Genomic DNA, 21,838 nt, shown 5'->3' with positions numbered 1-21,838 from the left:
TTGTCTGAAGTACAGGAAAACCATTGAGAGCCTTTACCTTTGACCCTGATGATTTACTGTTAGAAAATCTATTTTACTGCTGGAATTTCTTTTTATTAAAGCAAAATAAAAAAGCAACTTGATTCATTTTTGTGGTATATGCCATCTATATTAAGTTATCAGATAAGCTAAAGCTAAAATTAACAATCAAGACTATTACAAAGTGATCTGAATTGAGAATCAGAATCAGGCTGTCAATGGCTTTTCTTAAAATTTAATATCAAATAAAAGACTCTGATTTAACATTCAAGAAATGATGAAATAAAGGACCTAAAAGCATTTCATTAATGTAAACATGTATTTTTCTAATGTTTCATTCTCACTTTTCAATACCTTCCACGTGATGTCCAGTTAGGGACCAGCTGTACCAACCAGAGAAGGTTGTGGGGATGAGTGGAGAGTTCATTTATGGCCAGACAGAGTTCAGGCACCTGAAAAAAAACCATGAGCAAAACTCTTCACATAAGTTAGTGGAATCAAGTATCTAACAGATCATCCATGTCCCTTCTTGACTTAAGATTACAAAAAGAGCACACAGACTTTTATCTTAAACTCTAGAGTAAACTGAATAAATACATTTATCAGAATTTTATTTAACTTTTGTGCTACATCATATCTACGTTGATTTTAACAGTCCTTCAAAGAATAATCTAAATACAAATACCAGTTTCCAAAGGTATATAATAAGAGTTGCACAATACAGGTTCCTGACCAGGAATTTTTTGAATTTAGGAATCCTCAAGTTTAAATATTATTTCAGTATTCAAAATAATCCCTTAGTAAGAGTCGGGAAGATCCCCTGGAGAAGGAAATGGCAACCCACTCCAGTATTTTTGCCTGGGAAATTCCATGGACAGAGGAGCCTGGTAGGCTACAGTGAATGGGGTCCCAAAGAGCCAGACACAACTGGCCAGCCAAATTTAAAAAAAAAAAAAAAAAAAAAAGGAAAGGAAGTATAGGATAAGGGTAAGAGATAAGATTGTGTACTGTGCTAAGTTGCTGCAGTCATGTCCAACTCTGTGCGACCCGATGGATTGTAGCCCGCCAGGTTCCTGTGTCCATGGGCTTCTCCAGGCAAGATAGTCGAGTGGGTTGCCATGGCCTCCTCCAGGGGATCTTCCCAACCCAGGGATCGAACCTATATCTCTTACGTCTCCTGCATTGGCAGGCAGGTTCTTTACCACTAGCATCACCTGGGAAGCCGAAGATTGATTACATTTTGATAATTGCTGAAGTTGGGTGATAAGTACTTAGGGGTTCATTAAATTGTTTCCCCTACTTTAGCACGTTTGACACTTTCTACCAAAAAAAGGTCGAAAAGCGTAATTTTAAAAAGCCTAACACATCAAATAGCAGAGGATCACTGCCTTGTCCAGCTTTACTGTAATTTGTAGCATTTACTATAACTTAATGATATTATAATCTACATTTACACTGCTTATAACCTAACCCTTTGATTAAAAAGTGCAGGGAGAGCAAGGGTTTTGTCTTCACACAGCTTTATCTCTAGCACCTGTATTAATAACACTTGGCTCACAGTTAATCCCCAATAAACATAACACATTTTTTGAATGAACAGCTTCAGTTTTAGAAAAGATTCAGTTTCATGAATTAAATACAGTTCCAGCAAAGACAATCCTTTCCTCAGTTAAGTTTTCATCTGCTGAAGATCTCAACTTAGGTTAGAAACTGTCAATTCTGCATGCACTTAAGTTTTAAGTAATGTTACCTTTGTGTTCCAATCTCTGATGTTTTTCATCAGGTTTATTAAGAGGCTCTGAAAGTCTACTAGAGGAATCTGTTTCAGTTCTTTTTCCAAACTCATTTTAAACAACATTAAGATCAGTAACATTATTTCACGATCCTGGTAACCTTCTGGATGTATAGATGTACACAAGCCTAGAAACTGACATACATCAGAGACAAAACAACTTTAGGAAATATATTCTGCTTGAAGAGTTTACAGTATAAAAACTTTTTGATAAAAAATGCAAACAGGAACTATACAGAAACCAAAACATCAGCTGTCTAGGAAAAGGCAAAAAACATTCATGTTAATAGTTGAATTGCTAAATATTTTCTTCTCCATTTTTAACTTTCAAGACTTTAACAGTTCAATATCACTATTGATTCGATTTAGTCACTAAAGATGTTTTAACACTTATTAATTCTTGGTCACTAAGGTATACTGTAAACAATTTTTCTTTGTATATTCTAATTCTAGAAAATTATTAGTTTCAAAAAGCTTCTTGGTAAAGGTATTCCTAGAACTATTTTAAACACATAACGCTGATTTAAAGTTCCCTTTTGCTCATAATATTAAAACAAAAATAAAAACAGTAAAATCAAGTTTTAATACAAAGAATATTGCTAAGGAATGTCAGACACTAGAAATGCCATGGTAAAACACTAGTGATTTTGTTTGAAAATTGCTAAGCAAAAAACTAAATGGTTCCAGTCCTGTGCTAAAGACATACAAAACAGTTTTTTTCCTACCTTAACCACATTTAAAATGTTGGTTTCAGGGAGAGATGAAAAAATTGGCTTATAAGATGAATCTTCATTTTCTTTCACTCCCAATGTCACCTGTGTTTCAGAACTATAGAAAAGTGAATAAAGCAGTGAGAAATTAGGAATAAAATTCTGAGAAGCACTGAACAACAAAAATTTTACTGAGGTATAATTACATATGATAAAAGAAATATACACATTTAAAATTTCGATGAATATGTATATACTAGTGTAACCACCATCCCAACCAAGAAATAGAACAATTCTATTACTTCCCAGAGTCTTTGTCAGGTCTGAGTTAATCAGCTATTTCCCACTCCAGGTAAATTTGATTTCCATCTATACATTAGTTTTCCCTCAAACAGCTGCTTTTTATAAGGCAACCTCCCTGTTGCTCTTGGTGTCTGAGAGCTATGTAGAAGGTGGCTCTGACTACAAAGAACTCAAAATACTTAGAAGACTCATGAGTGGCCCAATAAAACTGCCACAGCAATATAAATAATTCTAAGCATTTCAATTTTGGTTGAGAAAATCAGTGAAGGTTCATGGCAGAGAGACAAATGAACCTAACCCTCAAAATATAGGTAATATTTTCTTGTTTAATTTTTTTAAAATAAATAACCCTTTCATATGGATTAAAAAAAGGTTAAGAGATACTAAGGCACAGTGTGCTGAAGAGAATGGTCCTTGCAGTCTAGGCCCTCAGCTGCTCATTTCCCCTTCCCATGGACAATCACTACTAGCTTCAGTCCTTCCTCCCATAGGTATTTTATATATATATACATAAATATGAATATACCTCTCTCCATTGCTTTAATACTTGTATCTTGGAGATACTCCTATAACTACAATGTGCAAAACCTTTTTATTTTTTGAAATATCTGAGTAGTTGTAGTGACTATCAGATGAAGTACTATATATTAAGCCCCCAGAACCATGTCTGGCACACAGTAAAAATATGAAGTATAGGTAGCTCCACTCAAATGTTCACAGTGCTTCAAGAAGTGAGACAGATAAGATTTTGATAAGCAGACACTGAGGATGGAGGTTAGGGACTTGCAGGAGGAAGATCCAATGCAACAATGGCTAATGTGAAGGAAGAGCAAGAGAGTCAATTTGGTTAGAAGTGGAGAAGAAAATTTTCATAAAAGGAAGCCTGTAACAGTGAAAAGATTAAGTATATTAGAGGTGGGACGCTCCCAGGAGGAAGATTTTTGCCATTCTAGACATGAGAGGAGGATCTAAATAAGGCTGATGCTAGGAATGAAAAGGAAAGAATAGCTGTGAGATAGGTACAGGAAGAGAACACAGGGATGTGAGGCAATTAATGGAATGTAGAATAGAAAGGGGTTAGACTAAGTCTGTATATCCTGCAGACTAATGCTAACGAACTGTTACTTGGATCCTTTAATGTCTTACTCTCCCTATCTGAATATATACTCTAACAACTTTCAAATCTACTATTTGGATGCATATTTGTGAATATGCATACACATAACAGCAAAAATAGATAGGTTGCACATGAGTCCCAGTAAGAGAAGAGTGAGTTGTGATCATATCTCAACAGGATTTAGTCTCGTGCTCCATGCTGCTTAAACAGATATTTCATTATGCTTCACTCATTCCTTCACCAGCTCACTCTTGCTCATCTGTGTTCATCTTTGCCTACCACTATACAGCAACAGTAACTTACAGCCACCACCTCCTGACTGCAGTCACCAAACCTGACTGAGGCAACTCTTCAGTTGGTAAATAATCAATCAGAAAAATTATTATTGGCATTTATTATATCTTAATGAAATCATTTTATCTTTACTTCACTATACCCACTATAGTACCTGTTCACTATAGTGAAGAGAAAAAATTAAAATCTGTTACATACATACAAAACCATCACATACTACTCAGTTCATTAAATGTTAAATAATAAAATAGTATTAACTTTCTAAATATAGGTATTTGAATATTTTGGTCATTTTTTGGGGGGGGAAATATTGGGGTTTTTAAATGGTCTGATAAAGCATTATGTTTTCTATTTAAAGTGATAGAATACAGTCTTCATATGAAAATTTGCTATCTAACGTACTTTCAGATACAGGTTACATCTAAGCAACAAAGAGGAATCTTGTATGTGGTGGAAAGAGATGGAGAGATGAAGATTTTCGTTCTGGATATACCAAATAACAAAAATTTGCATTTAAAAAAAATAAAGATGAGTATATTTTCATGAAGTTTAAGAACTGTTTTTCCTTTTCTATTTACTTCCTTTGCCCATTTTTCTAATAGTTATTGAACTTTTTCTTATTAATTTGAAATTAAGCCTTTATCCGTGACCAGAGTTCCATTCACAGCTGATGATTACACAATACAGGGGTTGGGGCACCCACCCACCACAAAGTCTAAAATCCTTGTATTAGGTATAATTGGCCCTGTATACATCTGCAGATTTAATCAACTGATGATCGTATAGTACTGCAGACTCTTCAACAACCTGGTTTGAACAGCACAGGTCTACTTAAAAGTGGGTTTTTAAAACTAGTAAATAATACAGTACTATTATGATATACATATTCTCCCTTCCACCCCTCAATTTTGACTTTTGTCTATGGTGATTACTGTCATAGAGATTTTTCTTTAAAAAAGTGGTCAAATATGTTCAGTCACTCAGCTGTGTCTGACTCTTGGCGACCCCATGAATCACAGCACGCCAGGCCTCCCTGTCCATCACCAACTCCCGAAGATTACTCAAACTCATGTCCATCAAATTGGTGATGCCATCCAGCCATCACATCCTCTATCGTCCTCTTCTCCTCCTGCCCCCAATTCCTCCCAGCATCAGGGTCTTTTCCAATGAGTCAACTCTTCACATGAGGTGGCCAAAGTATTGGAGTTTCAGCCTCAGTCCTTCCAATGAATAGTCAGGACTGATTTCCTTTAGGATTGACTGGTTTGATATCCTTGCAGTTCAAGGGACTCACTACAGTTCCACTGTATTTAACATATTTGACTGGAACAGTGGAAACAGTCAAATATGTTTCTCCTTTTATGGATTTTGCACATTCAAACAAAATCATCTTCCCTTCCTCTAGGATTATTTAAAAGTTCTTCTATTACTTTGTGATTTCATTATATACATTTAAATCTTTACTGTATCAGTTTGAAGTACGGAAACATTTTTTTTTTCCCCAGAAAGCCACCTCATTTCCCAAATAATGGGGAGTATCAGATACTGAATAGCTCACCTTTTCCTTAATTTTTGAAACACTATCTTTAGCATTTACCAAGTATTTGCTTCTTTTCCGGTTTATTTTCTTCCACTGATACAGCTTTGAATCTCTATACCTGTCCCATGTTATTACCTGCTAAGGTCAGTCCTGCCTCATAACTTCTTTCCCAAAACTTTCCTGGGTATTATTTTTTCTGTATGACTTTAGAATCACTTGTAGAGTCCCAATTCCCCTTGTCTCAACAAAAACCTGACTGGCATTTCTTTAATTTTGCTGAAGTATAGTTGATTTACACTGTTGTGTTAGTTTTAATTTTTAATTAAGATCTTACCAAGTTCACAGTTTACCTTAGGGGGAGCTCTAATGTATTTATGATGAATTTTCCTACTGTTCTTTTTTGTTCTTTAGTAATTTTACACACATGTACACTACTTCTATTTAAGCGTATTCCTAGGTATTTAACATATTTTTCTTTCTTATTATTGTAAATTAAGTATATCTTTTAATTAGCTCATATATCCAAAGGTCAGTAACGTCTCTTTAACATTGTACCCTGGCATCCATACCAGATTTTCTTACTAGTTTGTCATTGCTTTTCAGTTGACTCTTAGGCTTCTATGTATATACATTTAAATCACCTTTTCTGCAAACAGTGAATCTTTCACCATTTTCAATCTTTGTATCTTTTTTTTTTCTTAATTATTTTGATGTATTGTGTTTGAGTTTTCCTCTCCCCAGGCTTCAAGGCTGAATTCTTTCTTCCTTTTGGTTTCTGCCCTCTAAGGTTGGTCCAGAGGTTTGTGTAAGCTTCTTATAGGGTTAGATCTGTGCTGAGTTTTGGTTTGTTTGTTTCTCCTCTGATGAGGGAGGTGGTAATCCTGTCTGCTGATGACTGGGTTTGTATATTTGTTTTGTTTGTTGTTTAGATGAGGTATCCTGCACACTGGTGGTAGGGTGATGCCAGGTCTTGTATTCCAATGGTTTCCTTTGTGTGAATTCTCACTATTTAATACCTCCTAGGGTTAGTTCTCTGGTAGTCTAGGGTCTTGGAGTCAATGCTCCCACTCCAAAGCCTCAGGGCTTGATCTCAAGTTTTGGGTGGGGCCCTGTATATTCTTTTCTGCTGGTCAGGTACTCCTGTCCGCTCTTGGTGTTTGGCATGTACTTCTGTGTCTGAAGGTGTATTCCTGATGTATCTGTGGAGAGAGATGTACTCCATGTCCACCTACTCCTCTGCCATCTTGTTCTCCCCCTGAATTAAACAATTTTCTCCACAGAGAATAGAGAAAGCATTTATATGAAGATTCGGTAGTTCAGAATTTTTCCAAGGGGAGCTGATGGAGAAAGTTCCTTTTCTTCTTATAGATCATGGACTCCACTACACAGAAGAGCCTTGCTGGTGTGGGCAAGCAACTAGGCCTGCAGTTCCTTCAGCTCCCACCATATCTTCCCTTCAGCCTCTCCAAAGTCCTGGGCCTCTCCATGTATTTTACTTGATGAGTTCAGATACGAAAATGATCAGGTAGATGGAACCACGTGAAGAGCTTCTCTCTGTAGGCAGCCCTGTTCTGCAGCAGAGGGCGTGCCTTCAGGCCGGCCCACAGGAGGGTGGCTGGGGTGGGGATGGGGGTAAGCCAGAAGCGACCAAGCCTGAAGCAACTGAGGTGACTGAGCAGCAGTAGCTACTCATGGCCTAATTGTTTTGGCCAGTAACCCCCAAATAGTCATAAATAACAATGCACAGTCTCATTAAAAAAAAATTTTGTTTTAATTTAAAAATGTTTCCATTTTTTCCCTGTTAAATATGATGATGGCATTTAGATTTAGATGTTAAGAATGTCTCTCATTCAAGATCCATTTCAACTTTGAGAGATTTTTAAAAAATCAAGAATACTGAATTTATCAAATGAATATTAACTGTTGTTATATAAATCGTTTAAAAGATAATTTTTGGAGTTAATAGTGAAAAGAACACTTACACTAGATTGTCTTCATTAAAGTCTGGCTGAAGATTCTCCAGAGGAAATAAAGATCTAAAATCAATTCCCATATTGAAAAACACAGCAGCTATATCAGACAATGATGGAATCCAGGGCCAAATTGGTGAATCACTGAAGGTATCTAGTTAACAGAAGAAAATATTTTATCCCAAATCCTGCATTCACAAACCCTCAGTTTTAAGATGATAGTTTGCATGTGAAACATGGATTATTACCATGATTTCATAGAAATGGCAGCTGGTAATAAGTCAACTATATAGTTATTTAGAATAATCATATAGGAATTATAGATTTTTTTTAAGGAATTATAGATTTTCAAATAAATATGAAGGAAATGACATTTATGAACAAAATCTGTTGAGTGATGGATGATAAAAAGGTGTAACATAGGAGGAACATTTTGAGAAGACTGGAAAACAACAGTAAGAAACCAAATACTGCTAACACAAAGATTTTATCATGTACAGGGTCTATGCAGTTGCAAGTCTTACAGGTAAATCATAATGCCTGTTTCATTATAAGGGATCCCAAAGGTGAGAATGCAACTGTCATACTCTTACAGTGGATACTTTCAATGTTCTCAGGCATAATCAGTACAATACTGTTGCTCACCAAAAAGCCATCAAAGTTAATTGGTTAATTAAATAATAAACTATTTCTCTTTACAGTAGGCCATGACTTGGTAAAAATTAGGTAAGGGCTGCCACTTGTAAGATCTTATACCTCTTTTCTCAATGCAACTAGAATGCACTCTCTTTACTAGTTTCATTTTATTATTAAAGACTTTATATTAAAAATAATTTTTTATTCTATATTTCCAAATATCCTAACGTTCAGTAATATGAAAGAGATCATGTAGAAAGCAACCAAAAATTCATGCTACTAATCACAGTAAATTTGTATACTCACCATTTCTTATTGTTATTTCCATTAATGTACTTAAAATCTGCATAGATACAATACAGTCTGTATGAACTGACATCATCTGTTGAAAGTAAATAAAGTGTATTGAGAGAGAAGAATGAACAAAGAGGGTCAGAGAGACTAACATACTCCACCCAACATAATATATGAGTTGGAATTTAAACACATATCTGATTCATAAGTCAGAGCCCTTTCCATTCTAACACACTGCTTTTCCTTTTTTTACAACTTTCACTTATAATTAAATATAATATTTAAAATGATCAAAAGTACATTTCTAGTTCATATCATACCATGAAACCAGAAGACCATAAAGGAGGCTACTAAGCTGATCATCACATCATGGGCAAAAATCAAATCATGAACTAGTAAAAAATATTCTATAAATATACAAATTAATATGTCAATGTGAATTTTTAAAAGCTACTCAATATCACTAATAATCAAAGAAATGCAAAAAAAAAGACATATCATTAGTTGACTTCAGGATTGGTAAAAATCAGGAGTTGTGATAATTAATACTCAGTGTTCACAAGAGTACTAGGAAAGAGGTAGTATGCCCAATGTAAGTGTGATTTGGTAAAAACTGTAAAGGCTATTTGGTAATTTTTTTTTTTAAAATTTGGTAATGTTTATGCAAAGTCATTGTCCTTATACTTTGATCTACTCAGGCTTTTTTATGTACAAAAATTAACATACGGAAGCATATAATTAGTGTCATTTCTACAAGACAACTTTTGGGAATAAAATCTCAAGTTTAACAGACATTAAAAAAACCATAACATATCGAAAGTTATTTTAAAGTGGTTTTGTAGAGGACACATATCATGCTTCTATTTCTTTTGTTTTGGAACCACAGATTATATTAAATTTAAATCTAAAATGTAAGAATGAATAGCCTAAACTCTGGTTTCAGTCAGGCATATAACTTGTGTCATTTCAAAATCAACCTATGTGAAAAGAAGTCTCTGCTATGATGTTTGAGTCATTACATTCTGCCAGCAGCGGCAGAATCAAAGGCCTCCTGGTTACAGGACAAGTTCTAGATAAACAACCTTTTTGTAGGGGGTGATGAACTTTAAGGTGGGCAATACAGTGAAAGTGAAAGCTCTCAGTTGTGTCCGACTCTTTGCGACCCCTTGGAATTCTCCAGGCCAGAATACAGGAGTGGGTAGCCATTCCCTCTTCCAGGGAATCTTCCCAACCCAGGTCTCCCACATTGCAGGTGGATTCTTTACTGGATGAGCCACCAGGAAAGCCTGGTGGCAATACAGAACTTGGAGATAAATAAGTAGAGAGATATATATAAAAAACAATCTAATGTCTGTCAATTGAGATTGGGTTAAATAAATCAATCATGATATAGCACTACAAAGGAATACTTATAAAGCGATTAATAAGAATGATAACATGTCTATATCAAGATGAAAATAACTCAATAATTTATAGTTATCTGGGAAAAAAAAAACCTTATAAAACAGCCCATATTCTGTTCACATTGTCTTTCTGGTCAACTACACTTAGACACATGATAAGATCATGAAGAGGCAAACATTTCAATTACTTTAACAATTCAAACTATTAGGATTATAGGATTAAAATGAATTCTGACACATTTTCTGGAAAAAAAAAAAATATATATATATAAGTTGGTAAGTCTCTCCATCATGAAAAACAGACTTGGAATTGAAAAGAAGAAATGAGACAAAGTGTCTTACATGGAAAAAAGCACAAATGATTAGCTTTTCAAAGAATAAATATGAAAAGTGTAAAAAACTGCTTACATGAAGGTATGTTTGTATGTCATCATTAGGGTTTTAAAGGCTGTAATGATGGGCCCGCATCAACATGATGAAAACAGATGAATGCAAAGTCTTACTTGTAAGTTTAAGAAAAAATATATTACACAGAGAATAATGGAGTCCTGGCCTGACAACAAATGAGGTTCTGAATTGTTATAAATATCTGGGGGTGGGGGTTGATGTGTAGAGTCTTGCGGAAACTGCTGGCAATAAAGATCTTATATGGAGCACTTGTTCATTATTGGGGAGAACAAAGAACAATTTAGGAGTGAAAGTGACAAGCTAAAGGTCATTCAGAAGGATGACCAGTAAAAGGACTTGAGAATGTATAGTGTGGGAAGTGATGAGTCATGATAGTTGTTTAAAATAACTGAAGGACTGTTAGATGAGGTATATTGTGGGGAGCTATAGAAAAGATAATTAGTACTACTAGATAAAAAATATTTGTAGGCAAATTTTGATTTAATTAGGATTGTTTAAAAAAAAAAAAATCACTGGTATCCAAGAAGTGAGCAACTCACCACAGGAAGCAAATGTTCCTACCCCATAGTCTGTCCCACCTGTTATTCTCTCTGCCTAGAATGCTCTTCTCTCATTTATCATTTGACATATCCATTAGTATAAATGTACACACATTTACGGTCTTTCTCCTCTATACTAGAACAAGGGTTTCAAGAAATCAGAAAGTTTTTTTATTACTGCTCTCTCCAGTACCTGGCACAGCTGGCATTCAAATATGCCAGCTATATGAAAAATGAATGAGAAACTACACTGAAGTATCTAGTTCTTGCCAAATATGAGATTTTTTGAAATGCAATCTTAAAAGTCCAAAATAGAAACTGCATGTTTCCCTTACTTCTCGCATCATACATATAGTAGTTCTCTGATACCACTGATATTTATAAAGTTACCATGTGGCTATCACAGAATTAAGGTAATTATTTAAGTGGATTTAAAAGTTAAATATGGAACTTCCCTGGTGGTGTAGTGGATAAGAATCCACCTAACAATGCAGGAGACAAGGGTCCAATCCCTGGTCCAGGAAGGTCCCACTCACCGTGGAGCAACTAAGCCTGTGCATCACAACTACTGAGCCTGTGCTCCAGACCCCACGACCCACAAATACTGAAGCCTGTGCACCCTAGAGCCTGTGCCCCTCAAAAGAGAAGCCCTCGAACATCAAGAAGAGTAGCCCCCACTCACCACAACTAGAGAAACCCCGCACAGCAACAAAGAACCAGTGCAGCCAAAAATAAATTTAAAAGTTAAATATGAACAGGGGAGAGAAATATTCAGTTGGATTTGCATCTCCCCAAATATGAATGGGGGGAATATTAGCATACAATTCAAATCCTAACAATGTATGGAACTGCTGGCACAAAAATAGGGGGAAAAGGAGAAAAACTCCAGGTACATAAGCATTAGAAGACCTTTTCTACAGTGAACTACAATAGTGATTTACCAGTGTGATGAAATGTCTTAGGCACAACTAGCAGTACTGCCTATCCTGCACACGGTCTACATTGGCATTTCTTTGGCAAACCTTTTCCTTAAATTTGTATTCGTTTATTGGCTGCACTGGGTCTTTGTTGCTGCATGCAGAACTTTCTCTAGTTGTGGTGAGCAAGGGCTACTCTTTGTTGTGATGCTTGGATTTTGCTGGCTTCTCTTGTTGCAGAGCACAGGCTCTAGGAACTTGGGCTTCAGTATTTGCACCACACCTGGGCTCAGCAGCTGAGGCGTGCAGGCTCTATGGCATGTGGGCTTCAGCAGTTGTGGCACAGCAGCATGTGCAATCTTCCCAGACCAGGGATCAGAACCCATGTCCCCTGCACTGGCAAGTGGATTCTTATCCACTGTACCACCCAAGAAGTCCTGGTAACCTCTTTATATCAGTCTTTTTGCTTCCTTTTAACCCACTAAAATCATGGGTTTGATACATTGGATTTTTTTTCTTTAGCAATATGCAAATAAGATTATATTTTAAAAGTTTACTTTTGACTGAAAAGTATAGCAAGAGACGATGTCTCAAAAACATTTTTCTTACCCGAAATAGCCACTTCAACACAGGTACAGGACATTGGACATAGTGATAAGCCGAGGTAAGGAAGCCTTGTGTTGTCAAAAAAATTTGATCTGTTTTTCCTGATCTGAAAAAATACAGTGAAATCAATATGACTGCTATATTCATGGCAAGAAACTTGTACCACCACATCTGACATCAGGGAAATGAACAAGCAAACCACTGCAGTCTGTGGAGGTGGACTCTGCCCTAATGTCAATAGGTTACTCATTAAAAAATTCAATCAATGCCCTCACACTGAACCAACCTGTTGACCTGGCTCCAGATTTATCTGGTGGATGAATCTACATTAGCCGGCAGTGTTAAAGAGCTTATCAAGTCTCAGAACACTGCTTTTGCCAGCCTGGGTTTGTACTTCCAAAAAGTTCAGCACCAGAATTAGTGCTCTCTCTCTTTGGGTCTGAACAACCATGCAATGAGAGAAATTAGACTAGTCTGGGTATCGTGGTAGAGACTGTCAGTTGCCTCTTCTGACATCTATTCATGTCCTTCCTCTTGGTAAATGAATTCTGGGGTTTTTAGCTGGGCACACTGGCTGCCTGAAATAAATCACTCCCAGGCTTCCTTGCCACTAGGTGTGGCCATGCTGACCAAGTTCTACCCAACTAAACCTAAGTTAAAGTGTTGTGTGGGGCTTCTGGGAATTTAAGTGTAAAGGTTGGAGCTCCAGTAGCGCCTGAAGCAACCAAGTGCTAAAGATGGTGAAGAAGAAAGACTATATTTCTCGTGTAAGCTCTTGTTATTACACTGCTTCCTGTAATTAAATAATAAACACAAAGAGCAACAGTAATAAGATGACTAAGAAACGGGATAAGTCATAATAGAAATTAACCTTTCAGAGGAAGTGCATCAAGTCAGTAATCTTTTAATTCTTATATAGGGAAAAGTAAAATGTCTATTTGCCTACTTACTTAAGAATAAGCTTTTCTACAGCACTTTGTCCAATAAAACCAGAGTCTCTCAAATCCAAAGTATACTGACTGAAAATTTTTCCAGAATTAAGGAAATTAAATATTTCTTCGCCTGGATGATGATCAGGAATAGCATCGATTGTAATTGAAAATTTCTTTAGAAATTCTCTGGGAAAAAAGAAAAAAAATTGAGTACTGAACAGTTATACTGCATACAGTTTTGTATTTAAAAACTGGATGCAAAAAACCCTTCTCTTAGGACCACTATTAACCCTAGATTAGAAGGCGAACGTGAGAACACATGTTCTGGCCCTCCCACTTTTTGCTAGTAGTTAATAGTGCAAAGCCACTAAATGTGTCTGTGCAAAAGGAAAAACTAGGAAGACAGACAAAGAAATGTAACTTAGCCTTAACATTTGCCTTTCAAGTCCACCCCAGATGGATTAAGAACCCACCATGTATTATTCATAAAGTAAACCACCACCTATGGTCCATTTATTTTATGAAAAACAAAATTTTAAATGTATTTTTAATAGAGTGTATTTATGAAAAACACTACCTGAGTGCTTTTTCCTCTGAATGATTTATTTATCTAGTTTTATTGAGGTATAATAGACATACAGCATGGTATAAGTTTAAAATATACAGCATAAAGATGTGACTTACATACATCTTGAAATGATTATCACAAGTTTAGTGAACATCCACCATCTTATACTGGTACAAAAACTCTTTTATCAACTTTCACTACAACATACAACAGTGTTAACCTTATTTCTCATGTTGAACATTACACCCCTAGTACTTATTTATCTTATAATTGGAAGTTTGTACTTTGTGATCACCTTCATCCAATCCCTCCCTCCTCTGAACCCTCTGCCTCTGGTAATCACAAATCTGATCTTCTTCTGTGGTTTGTTTTGAAGTAAAACTGACCTACAACACCGTTACTTCCTGTTACACAACATAGTGACTTTGTACTTCTATACATTTCAAAATGATCACCATGACAAGTCTAGTTATGCACCACCATTTCTAGCTGTTCACTAATTCCCCACATACCTGTGCTCTTCTAAGAGGCCATCTTCATCATCAGTACTGTCGTGATCACCAATTCTGATTGGGGATTTAATGCCTCGGCCCTGCCTGATGTCTTCCTGTAGTTGCTTCTGCAGTTCATCTAGCCTGAGAATCAAAAGAACGTTATAATAAATGGCTTAACCTAAAAATAAAAAATCTTTAGTTTATGTCTAAAAGCAGTACCTACAAAAACTCATTAACAGACTTACTATTTCTTTATGGCTAGGACTTTAAGAGGGCTTCCTGGATGGCTCAGTGGGTAAAGAATCCACTTGCCAACGCAGGAGACACAACAGACCAGAGTTCAATCCTGGGTCAAGAAGATTCCCTGTAGAAGGAAATGGCAACCCGGGTAGTCCAGTATTCTTGCCTGGGAAATTCCATGGACCAAGGAGCCTGATGGGCTACAGTCCATGGGGTCAAAAAGAGTTGGACACGACTAAGCATGCACCCACACAGGATTTCAGCAATGATGTCCAAATCATTCAGAGAAAGGAGAAGAAAAAAATCACAAAGAATGAAAACTACTGACTTGATTACCCCTTCTAATCTTAAATGCTTCTTTGACTTCCAGTTAACTAGCCTTTCAGGAAGCAGTAGTCTTTACCATTGTCACTGTCATAATCACAACACTCAACACTTACTAAGCAGCTACTATGACACTGTCCTAAGGACTTTATTAACTCTTAACCCTCACAACAACCCCAGGAAGTAGTTTATTATTATCCATTTTATACAACAAGGAAACACATATAGAAAAGCTAACTTGCTCAAGCTCACAATGTAAAGGAGCTGGGATTCAACTAGAGAGGCCAGTTCTGGAGTCCTTGCTCAGAGTGCTTGCCAAGATTAAGTTATTTTAACCAAGGTCCTTATTCCTAGCTCCAGCCCCACAGTACATGAGAAAACGCACTGCTTTATCACTACAGGAGAATCATTAGATCAAACCAGAATCTCTTCCCTCGGTCTGTGAATGTTCAATTTTAAATGAGAAACTTCAGATTTGACCTCAGAAATCACATGAAATCATGAAACTTTAAAAGAATTTTATAGTAGACAGGAATTCCCTGGTGGTCCAGTGGCTACAAATCCATGCTTCCACTGCAGAAGGCACCAATTCAACCTCTGGTTGGGGAATTAAGATCCTATATGCTGTGCAATGCACACCACTCCTTCATCAAAAGACTTTTACAGTAGAGACAAATTTATTTCTCTGTTAAACTCAGAAAGGGGAATAGTACTTACTTACTAATTGTCTGTAATTCCTATACTTAGGTACTTGGAGACACATATATACCAACTTCAGGCCAGCTGAGGTTTTAGTGAAGTTCTCTGAGTTATTTTTAAGGATAGTCTTTGAATTAATAAGGAATATTATTTTTTCTCTCTAATAAGCAAATGCAGTTTGCAACTAGTTACATAAATTTCATTAGGGTTATTATAATTTTCAAACTTTTTGATTTCTGTATATGTGTGGGTGGTGGTGGGTATCAGTCATAATTCTAAACTTCTTCCTCAAAAGAGTAACTTGATGTGAAAACACCATGTCTAGTTATACTGGTTTCAAAACTTGGACTAGGTGGGCATACAAACATTTAACAAGTATGAAGGTGCTGCTTCATACTTGTTAGAGGATGGCTATCATTTAAAAAATCAGAAAAACCAAGTGTTGGTGAGTATGTGGGAAAACTGAAACCTATGTGCACTACTGGCAGGAATACAAAATGGTACAGCCAGTATGAATGACAGCATAGCAATTCCTCAAAAAATTATTGATAGAATTACCAAATGATCCAGAAATTCCACTTCTAGATACATATGCAAAAGAACTTAAAGTGGGGACTTGACGAGAGAATTTGTCCACCCATGTTGATAGCAGAAAAATTTACAGTAGTCAAAAAATAGAAGCATCCCAAGTGTGTCAATCAACAGATAAATGGATAAACAAAATGAGGTATATACATACAATGGAATATTATTCAACTTTATTATTTTTTTTTTATTATTCAACTTTAAAAAGGAAGGAATTTCTGACACATGCTACAACATGGATGAACCCTGAAGACCTTACACTAAATAAAACAAGCCAGTCATAGAAGGACAAATACTGTATGATCCCATTTACATGAGGTACCCAGAACAGTCAACTTCATAGTAAAAGAAAGAGTTGTAGCTGCCAGGAGCTAGAGGCAAGGAGAGACTAGGGAGTTACTGTTTAATGGGTATAAAATTTCAGTTAGGGAAAATGGAGGGGAAAAAAGTTCTGGAGATGGATGGTGGTGATGGTTGCACAACAATGCAAATGAGTGCTAGGTAACGACTGTGAGTATTTAAAAATAATTGAAATGGTCAATTTTATGTGTTATTATTTTTGGTCACACACACAAAATACAAAAAAATCTTTTCTACCCATGCTTTTGATCAAGAATTTTAGCTACCAGATACTAGCTCTGGTAAGCAGAAAGGAATTCATACTACTAATTGATGCAGTATACCATAAAAACCAGGATCTTCTGATACAGCCTGTAAACAAAAACACCTTATTTTTAACACAAATGACCGTGAAACTTTAATAGCACTAGCTCAAAATACCTGCTAATTTCTTTTTTTTTTTTTAAAGGTAAATTAAAAGTCAGTCATACAAACAGTACATTAAATTTAGCAACACAGTGAGGATGCTAACCTACCTGTGTGTGTCTTCCATCTCCTTCACTAGACGCTCTAAAGTATTTGTGTAAGTCCCACTATGAGCATGTTCCTAAAATAAGAAGAAAATTCAGGAATACTTCATAACATATCTTAGCAGAAGAACTGGGATGCTTTAAGTTACTCAAAAACTAAAAAATTATTTCTTTTTCAATAACCTGGGCCAGGAGGATATATATATTTTTTAAATTATTTTCACCATCATGCTTTAAATTGAGAATTTTGTAGTGCAGGCAATTTGATTTTACCATCTATTAGGAAAAGGCACTACTTATAAAAACCCTGCTAGTCTTAGGAACTGACTGCCAACACCCAAGGGCTCCATGGCTACCCTGTCTTTATTTTTAAATTCTACTTTACTGGAATTAAACTACTAATTTTTAGGTGTTACTATGAAACAGTAACACCTTCCCCACCAAATTTTACACACATATGAAAATTTAATTCAGCTTATTCCCAAGATAGAATGAAGCACTTCATAAATAAAATTGCACACCACAATTAACAACATTTCTACACTCTACCTTCATTTACAGCAGTGGTCTCCAAAGCAGGGGGTGTGCAAGGTGATCCATTGGGGTGCAGGAAGAAAATAATAGAACTTCTATTTATATGGAACTTCTATAGAAACTCCAATAGAACTTACTCTATAGTAACTTCTATATAACTTCTATAGAAAAATACTTTTTCTTCTTCCTTTCAAATTCTGTTTTTTTCATATACTTTAGAAAGTACATAGTAGTATAGTAGTACATGTATATAATCTATAAGTATACATATATATTGGGGTACATGCTCTAAATTTGTTTTACTAATAAAAGTGTGTCTGATCAAAGAAGTTTGGAGACCACTGATTTACAGTTATAAAGCTAAAAATGTGGGAAACCCATTCACCAAAAACGAACTATACTGCTATCAGTCTGAGTTGTAACAAACACTGAATTTTAAAGTAAATTCTAACAAATCTATCGCTCTTTCACTAGTCAATCCATTTTTCTCTCTTCAAGTAAAGATAGATGTCGTAGAACTACTTACTGTATAGTCTGATGACTGAGATCTAAGCCCTTTAGAAAGAGCCGGAGGCTTTCCTGTAGCTGTAGGAGTCTGATTGAAGTTCAAAGCCATTATTTCTTCCAGTGATTTTAATGTTTCCTCTTCCTCATCACTCTCTAGGTTATAACCTAAACTTTCTTCATCACTATCAAAATCACCCCTTAGTTTCCTTTTCAGTGCACTGCTACCTGCATTAGAATTTCCTGAACTCTCTTTATCTGAAGGGGCTTTATCTGAAGGTGCTGGTGGGCTTGGAATACATGGCACAACTTCCAAAGCAGCTGGGGGAGACTTTGTAGGAGTGCCATATTCTGAACGTAAAGATCCCCCAGAAATTTTCCCTGAAGATATGTTAGAATCAGCCTTATTAGTCTTTGCTTTGTGTTCCTTGTGTGTGGAGGGCTCTGTAGAATGCCCAGAACATTCTTTAGGTGAAGAACGCTCTTTATCTTTTTTAGGAACTGGAAGAGTGCAATTTTTAGCATTTAATGGAACCCGAGAGGAACCAGCACTTGGAACATGGGAAAGCAAAGGTAGAAGTTTTGTCTCCTGTGATGACACAGAGCTAGCAGTTTTATTTTTCTGAAGGTTGCTAGCTTTTTTAACTGCAGACTTTTCCTGAGGTAAAGATAAGTGGGGTTTCGGTATCTTAGTCTCTTTGGTACTTGCCACACGGATTTGGTCACTACTCCTGGAAGAATGGTGCCCAGAATTTGTTGGTGTCAAGTTTGCAGAGGAGCAATCAGCTTCTTCATTTGGGTCCTTGGATATATCTTCCAAGCGCAATACACCACCAGGTGTCTTCAGTGCAATATGTTTTATAAATTTTTCTTTCTGATGTGGTCCATCAGGACGCTTCTCAAGGAACGACTCTTTTGCTTTTGGCATTATAGATTCTCTTGTGCTTTTCAGATCTGAGTCCACAGAGTTCCTTTTTCTTTTGTCAGGGAATTTATTCTGCTTAGAGCCTGCTAAAATTTAATTTTTGCCAGATTAGTGGAAGTATACTTTTCTATCTTATTAAAGTTTATTCAAAGAGTGTCTAGAACACCCTGACAAAGTATTTAAATTCTAAAAGCTTAGGCTGAGATTATCACATATGGAATGAGGAAAAAGTTACTATTATATTTATATTATATTCCATATCACATATGGAATGAGGAAAAAGTTAATAATGTATTTATTTCTTTGACATACTCATGTCAAAGCTAATGACAAATGCTCATTTTCACTCAAAAGCTATTAAAAGTTTATTACCTAAATAGAATTAAAGGTGTTATTTGCCAAAACACTAAAAAGCTGTGTATCTGTATCAAGGAAAGGTAAGTTCTCAATTAAAAAATTCCTGTAAGTATTTCCCCCTACTATTTTATTCTTCCCCATTTATCTTTCTAATCCTCAGCTGAAGTGTTAACTCAAAATAATATGCTGAAGTGTTAACTCCCAGAACCTCAGACTGTGACCTGAATTAGAAACAGGGTTTTTATAAGGGCAATCAAATTAAAATGATGTCATTAGGGTGAGTCCTAATCCAATGTAACAGGTGTCCTTATAAAAAGGGGAAATTTGGACACAGAGAAAGACATGCAGAGGGAAAATATGAAGACACATACAAAGAAGATGCCGTATGACCGGAGTGATGCACCTGCAAATCAAGGAATGCCAAGAATTGTAGATAAACACAAGATGCTGGAAGGAAGGAAGGAAGGAAGGATTCTTCCTCGAGAGTTATTGAGAGCATGGCCCTGTTGATAACCTTAGTTGGAGAATTCTAGCTTCAAGAATCATGAGACAATAAATTTTTGTTGTTTTAAGCCATCTAGTTTTAGACACTTTGTATGGCAGCTCGAGGAAACTAATACAACTTGACTCTGTGTTAGGAACACAGAAGCTTCCGTCCAGAAGCACTTTAATTTTAAACATCACATGTACATGAATTAACCAGTTTTTTTTTTTAATTTCCGTTTTAAAATGTGATGTTTCATTAATTCATTCTGAAAAATCACTATTTATATAATTAGCATACTCAAAATCAAATTTCCCTAAACCAAGTTTCTACATATGGACAGATGTCCTCACATCTCAAGTTGGATTTAAAAAGCAAAAAAACTCAAGAGTTAAGCAATTATTTGGATAAGCTTATCAATACACAGTCTGGAAAATCAATATATAAGAATGAAAAATTAATTAATAATCAAATGTTCTGGGACTTCCTTGGCAGTCCAAGTGGTTAATAATCTGCCTGCCAATGCAGGGGACATGTGTTTGATCCCTGGTCTGGGAAGATTCCACATGCTGTGGAGTAACAGTCTGTGTGCCACAACTACTGAGCCCAGCTGCCACACCTGCTGCCCCTGTGCCCTAGAGCCTGTGTTCCACAAAAGAAACCACTGCAATAAGAAGCCCAAGCACCAAAACTGAAGAGTAGCTCTCACTCGCTGCCAACTAGAGAAAAGCCTTTGCACAGCACTGAAGACCTAGTGCAGTCATAAATTAGCAAATTTATATAAAACCAACCAATCAACCAACCCAGGGGAACTTCCCTGGTAGTCCAGTGGCTAAGACTGGGCTCCCAATGCAGGTGGCCTGGGTTCAATCCCTGGTCAGGGAACTAGATCCCACAATGCTACAACTAAGACTGGTACAGCTAATAAATTTAAACAAAGACAAACTCAATCCCCAAGAGCTCCTGTTTGCATTCTTCTACAGGTATTTCCTATTAGCTGATAAATCATTCCATGCTCTCAGTTTTCTGGGGTTAAATGTCTTAAAATGACAGGGATCCCTTATAGGGCGGGATGACAAATCAAATAACCAAGAAAAGAGAAGACTTGGAGAAGACAAGTCTTCATCATTCTTTTTGTGTTTCCTGTATAATCTTTAGGTTGAATGAATGCTTTACAACATTTCAAATACCTATTAATATAGAAAATACTCAGATAAGACAAGGACTGAGTTTGTAAAAAGAAAAAATCCAAATGCTCAATAGAAGATTGGCTATTACTAAATAATATAATAGACTAAATTACGGAGGGATTAAGTTGATCCTCAGAATTCAACCATAGGACAGGGCTCTGCAAGATCAATAAGCTAAATGCCCATCCTACCAACATTTCTGAAGTCCCTGAACTTGTATGTGATTAATGAATGTGTGATTATGTATATCATCACAACTATTAAGTGTAACAACAATAACATAAATATAGCATAACATCTGGATTAATATCTATTCACTATGTAGGGAATACTCACATGTGATATGAAGAACCAACTCATTGGAAAAGACCCTAATGCTGGGAAAGACAGAGCAGGAGGAGAAGGGAGCTACAGAGGATGGGATGGTTGCATGGCATCATTAACTCAATGGACAAGAGTTTGAGCAAACTCTGGGAGACAGTGAAAAACAAGGAAGCCTGGTGTGCTGCAGTCCATGGAGTTGGAAAGAATTGGACACGATTTACTGAATGAACAACCACAAATTCACTACCAGATAAACATGCTT

At 36.2% G+C, this 21,838-nt stretch overlaps 1 protein-coding gene across 5 annotated transcripts in view; it reads right to left on the bottom strand.

Moving 5' to 3' along the window:
* SLF2 (SMC5-SMC6 complex localization factor 2) overlaps window positions 1-21,838 on the bottom strand; it is a 40,323-nt gene that overhangs the window by 11,712 nt on the left and 6,773 nt on the right. For 3 of the 5 annotated variants that reach the window (XR_011488603.1, XM_020870594.2, XM_070470036.1), the window contains 10 exons: window positions 18,319-19,307; window positions 17,265-17,335; window positions 14,560-14,682; window positions 13,498-13,665; window positions 12,551-12,653; window positions 8,687-8,762; window positions 7,757-7,898; window positions 2,536-2,638; window positions 1,769-1,945; window positions 373-470 (listed from right to left, as the gene is read on the bottom strand). Coding sequence is in view for 4 of the 5 variants with exons in the window: in XM_020870594.2 (XP_020726253.1) it covers window positions 373-470; window positions 1,769-1,945; window positions 2,536-2,638; window positions 7,757-7,898; window positions 8,687-8,762; window positions 12,551-12,653; window positions 13,498-13,665; window positions 14,560-14,682; window positions 17,265-17,335; window positions 18,319-19,307 (2,050 nt within the window). In the remaining variant the exon portion in view is untranslated. The remainder of the gene's footprint in view (window positions 1-372; window positions 471-1,768; window positions 1,946-2,535; window positions 2,639-7,756; window positions 7,899-8,686; window positions 8,763-12,550; window positions 12,654-13,497; window positions 13,666-14,559; window positions 14,683-17,264; window positions 17,336-18,318; window positions 19,308-21,838) is intronic. The other 2 variants (XM_020870595.2, XM_070470037.1) reach the window with 1 other exon arrangement.

Source organism: Odocoileus virginianus, chromosome 7 (genome assembly GCF_023699985.2).
Source record: "Odocoileus virginianus isolate 20LAN1187 ecotype Illinois chromosome 7, Ovbor_1.2, whole genome shotgun sequence".
Classification (NCBI taxonomy): Eukaryota; Metazoa; Chordata; class Mammalia; order Artiodactyla; family Cervidae; genus Odocoileus; species Odocoileus virginianus.
This window is presented reverse-complemented; position numbering and strand designations above follow the sequence as displayed.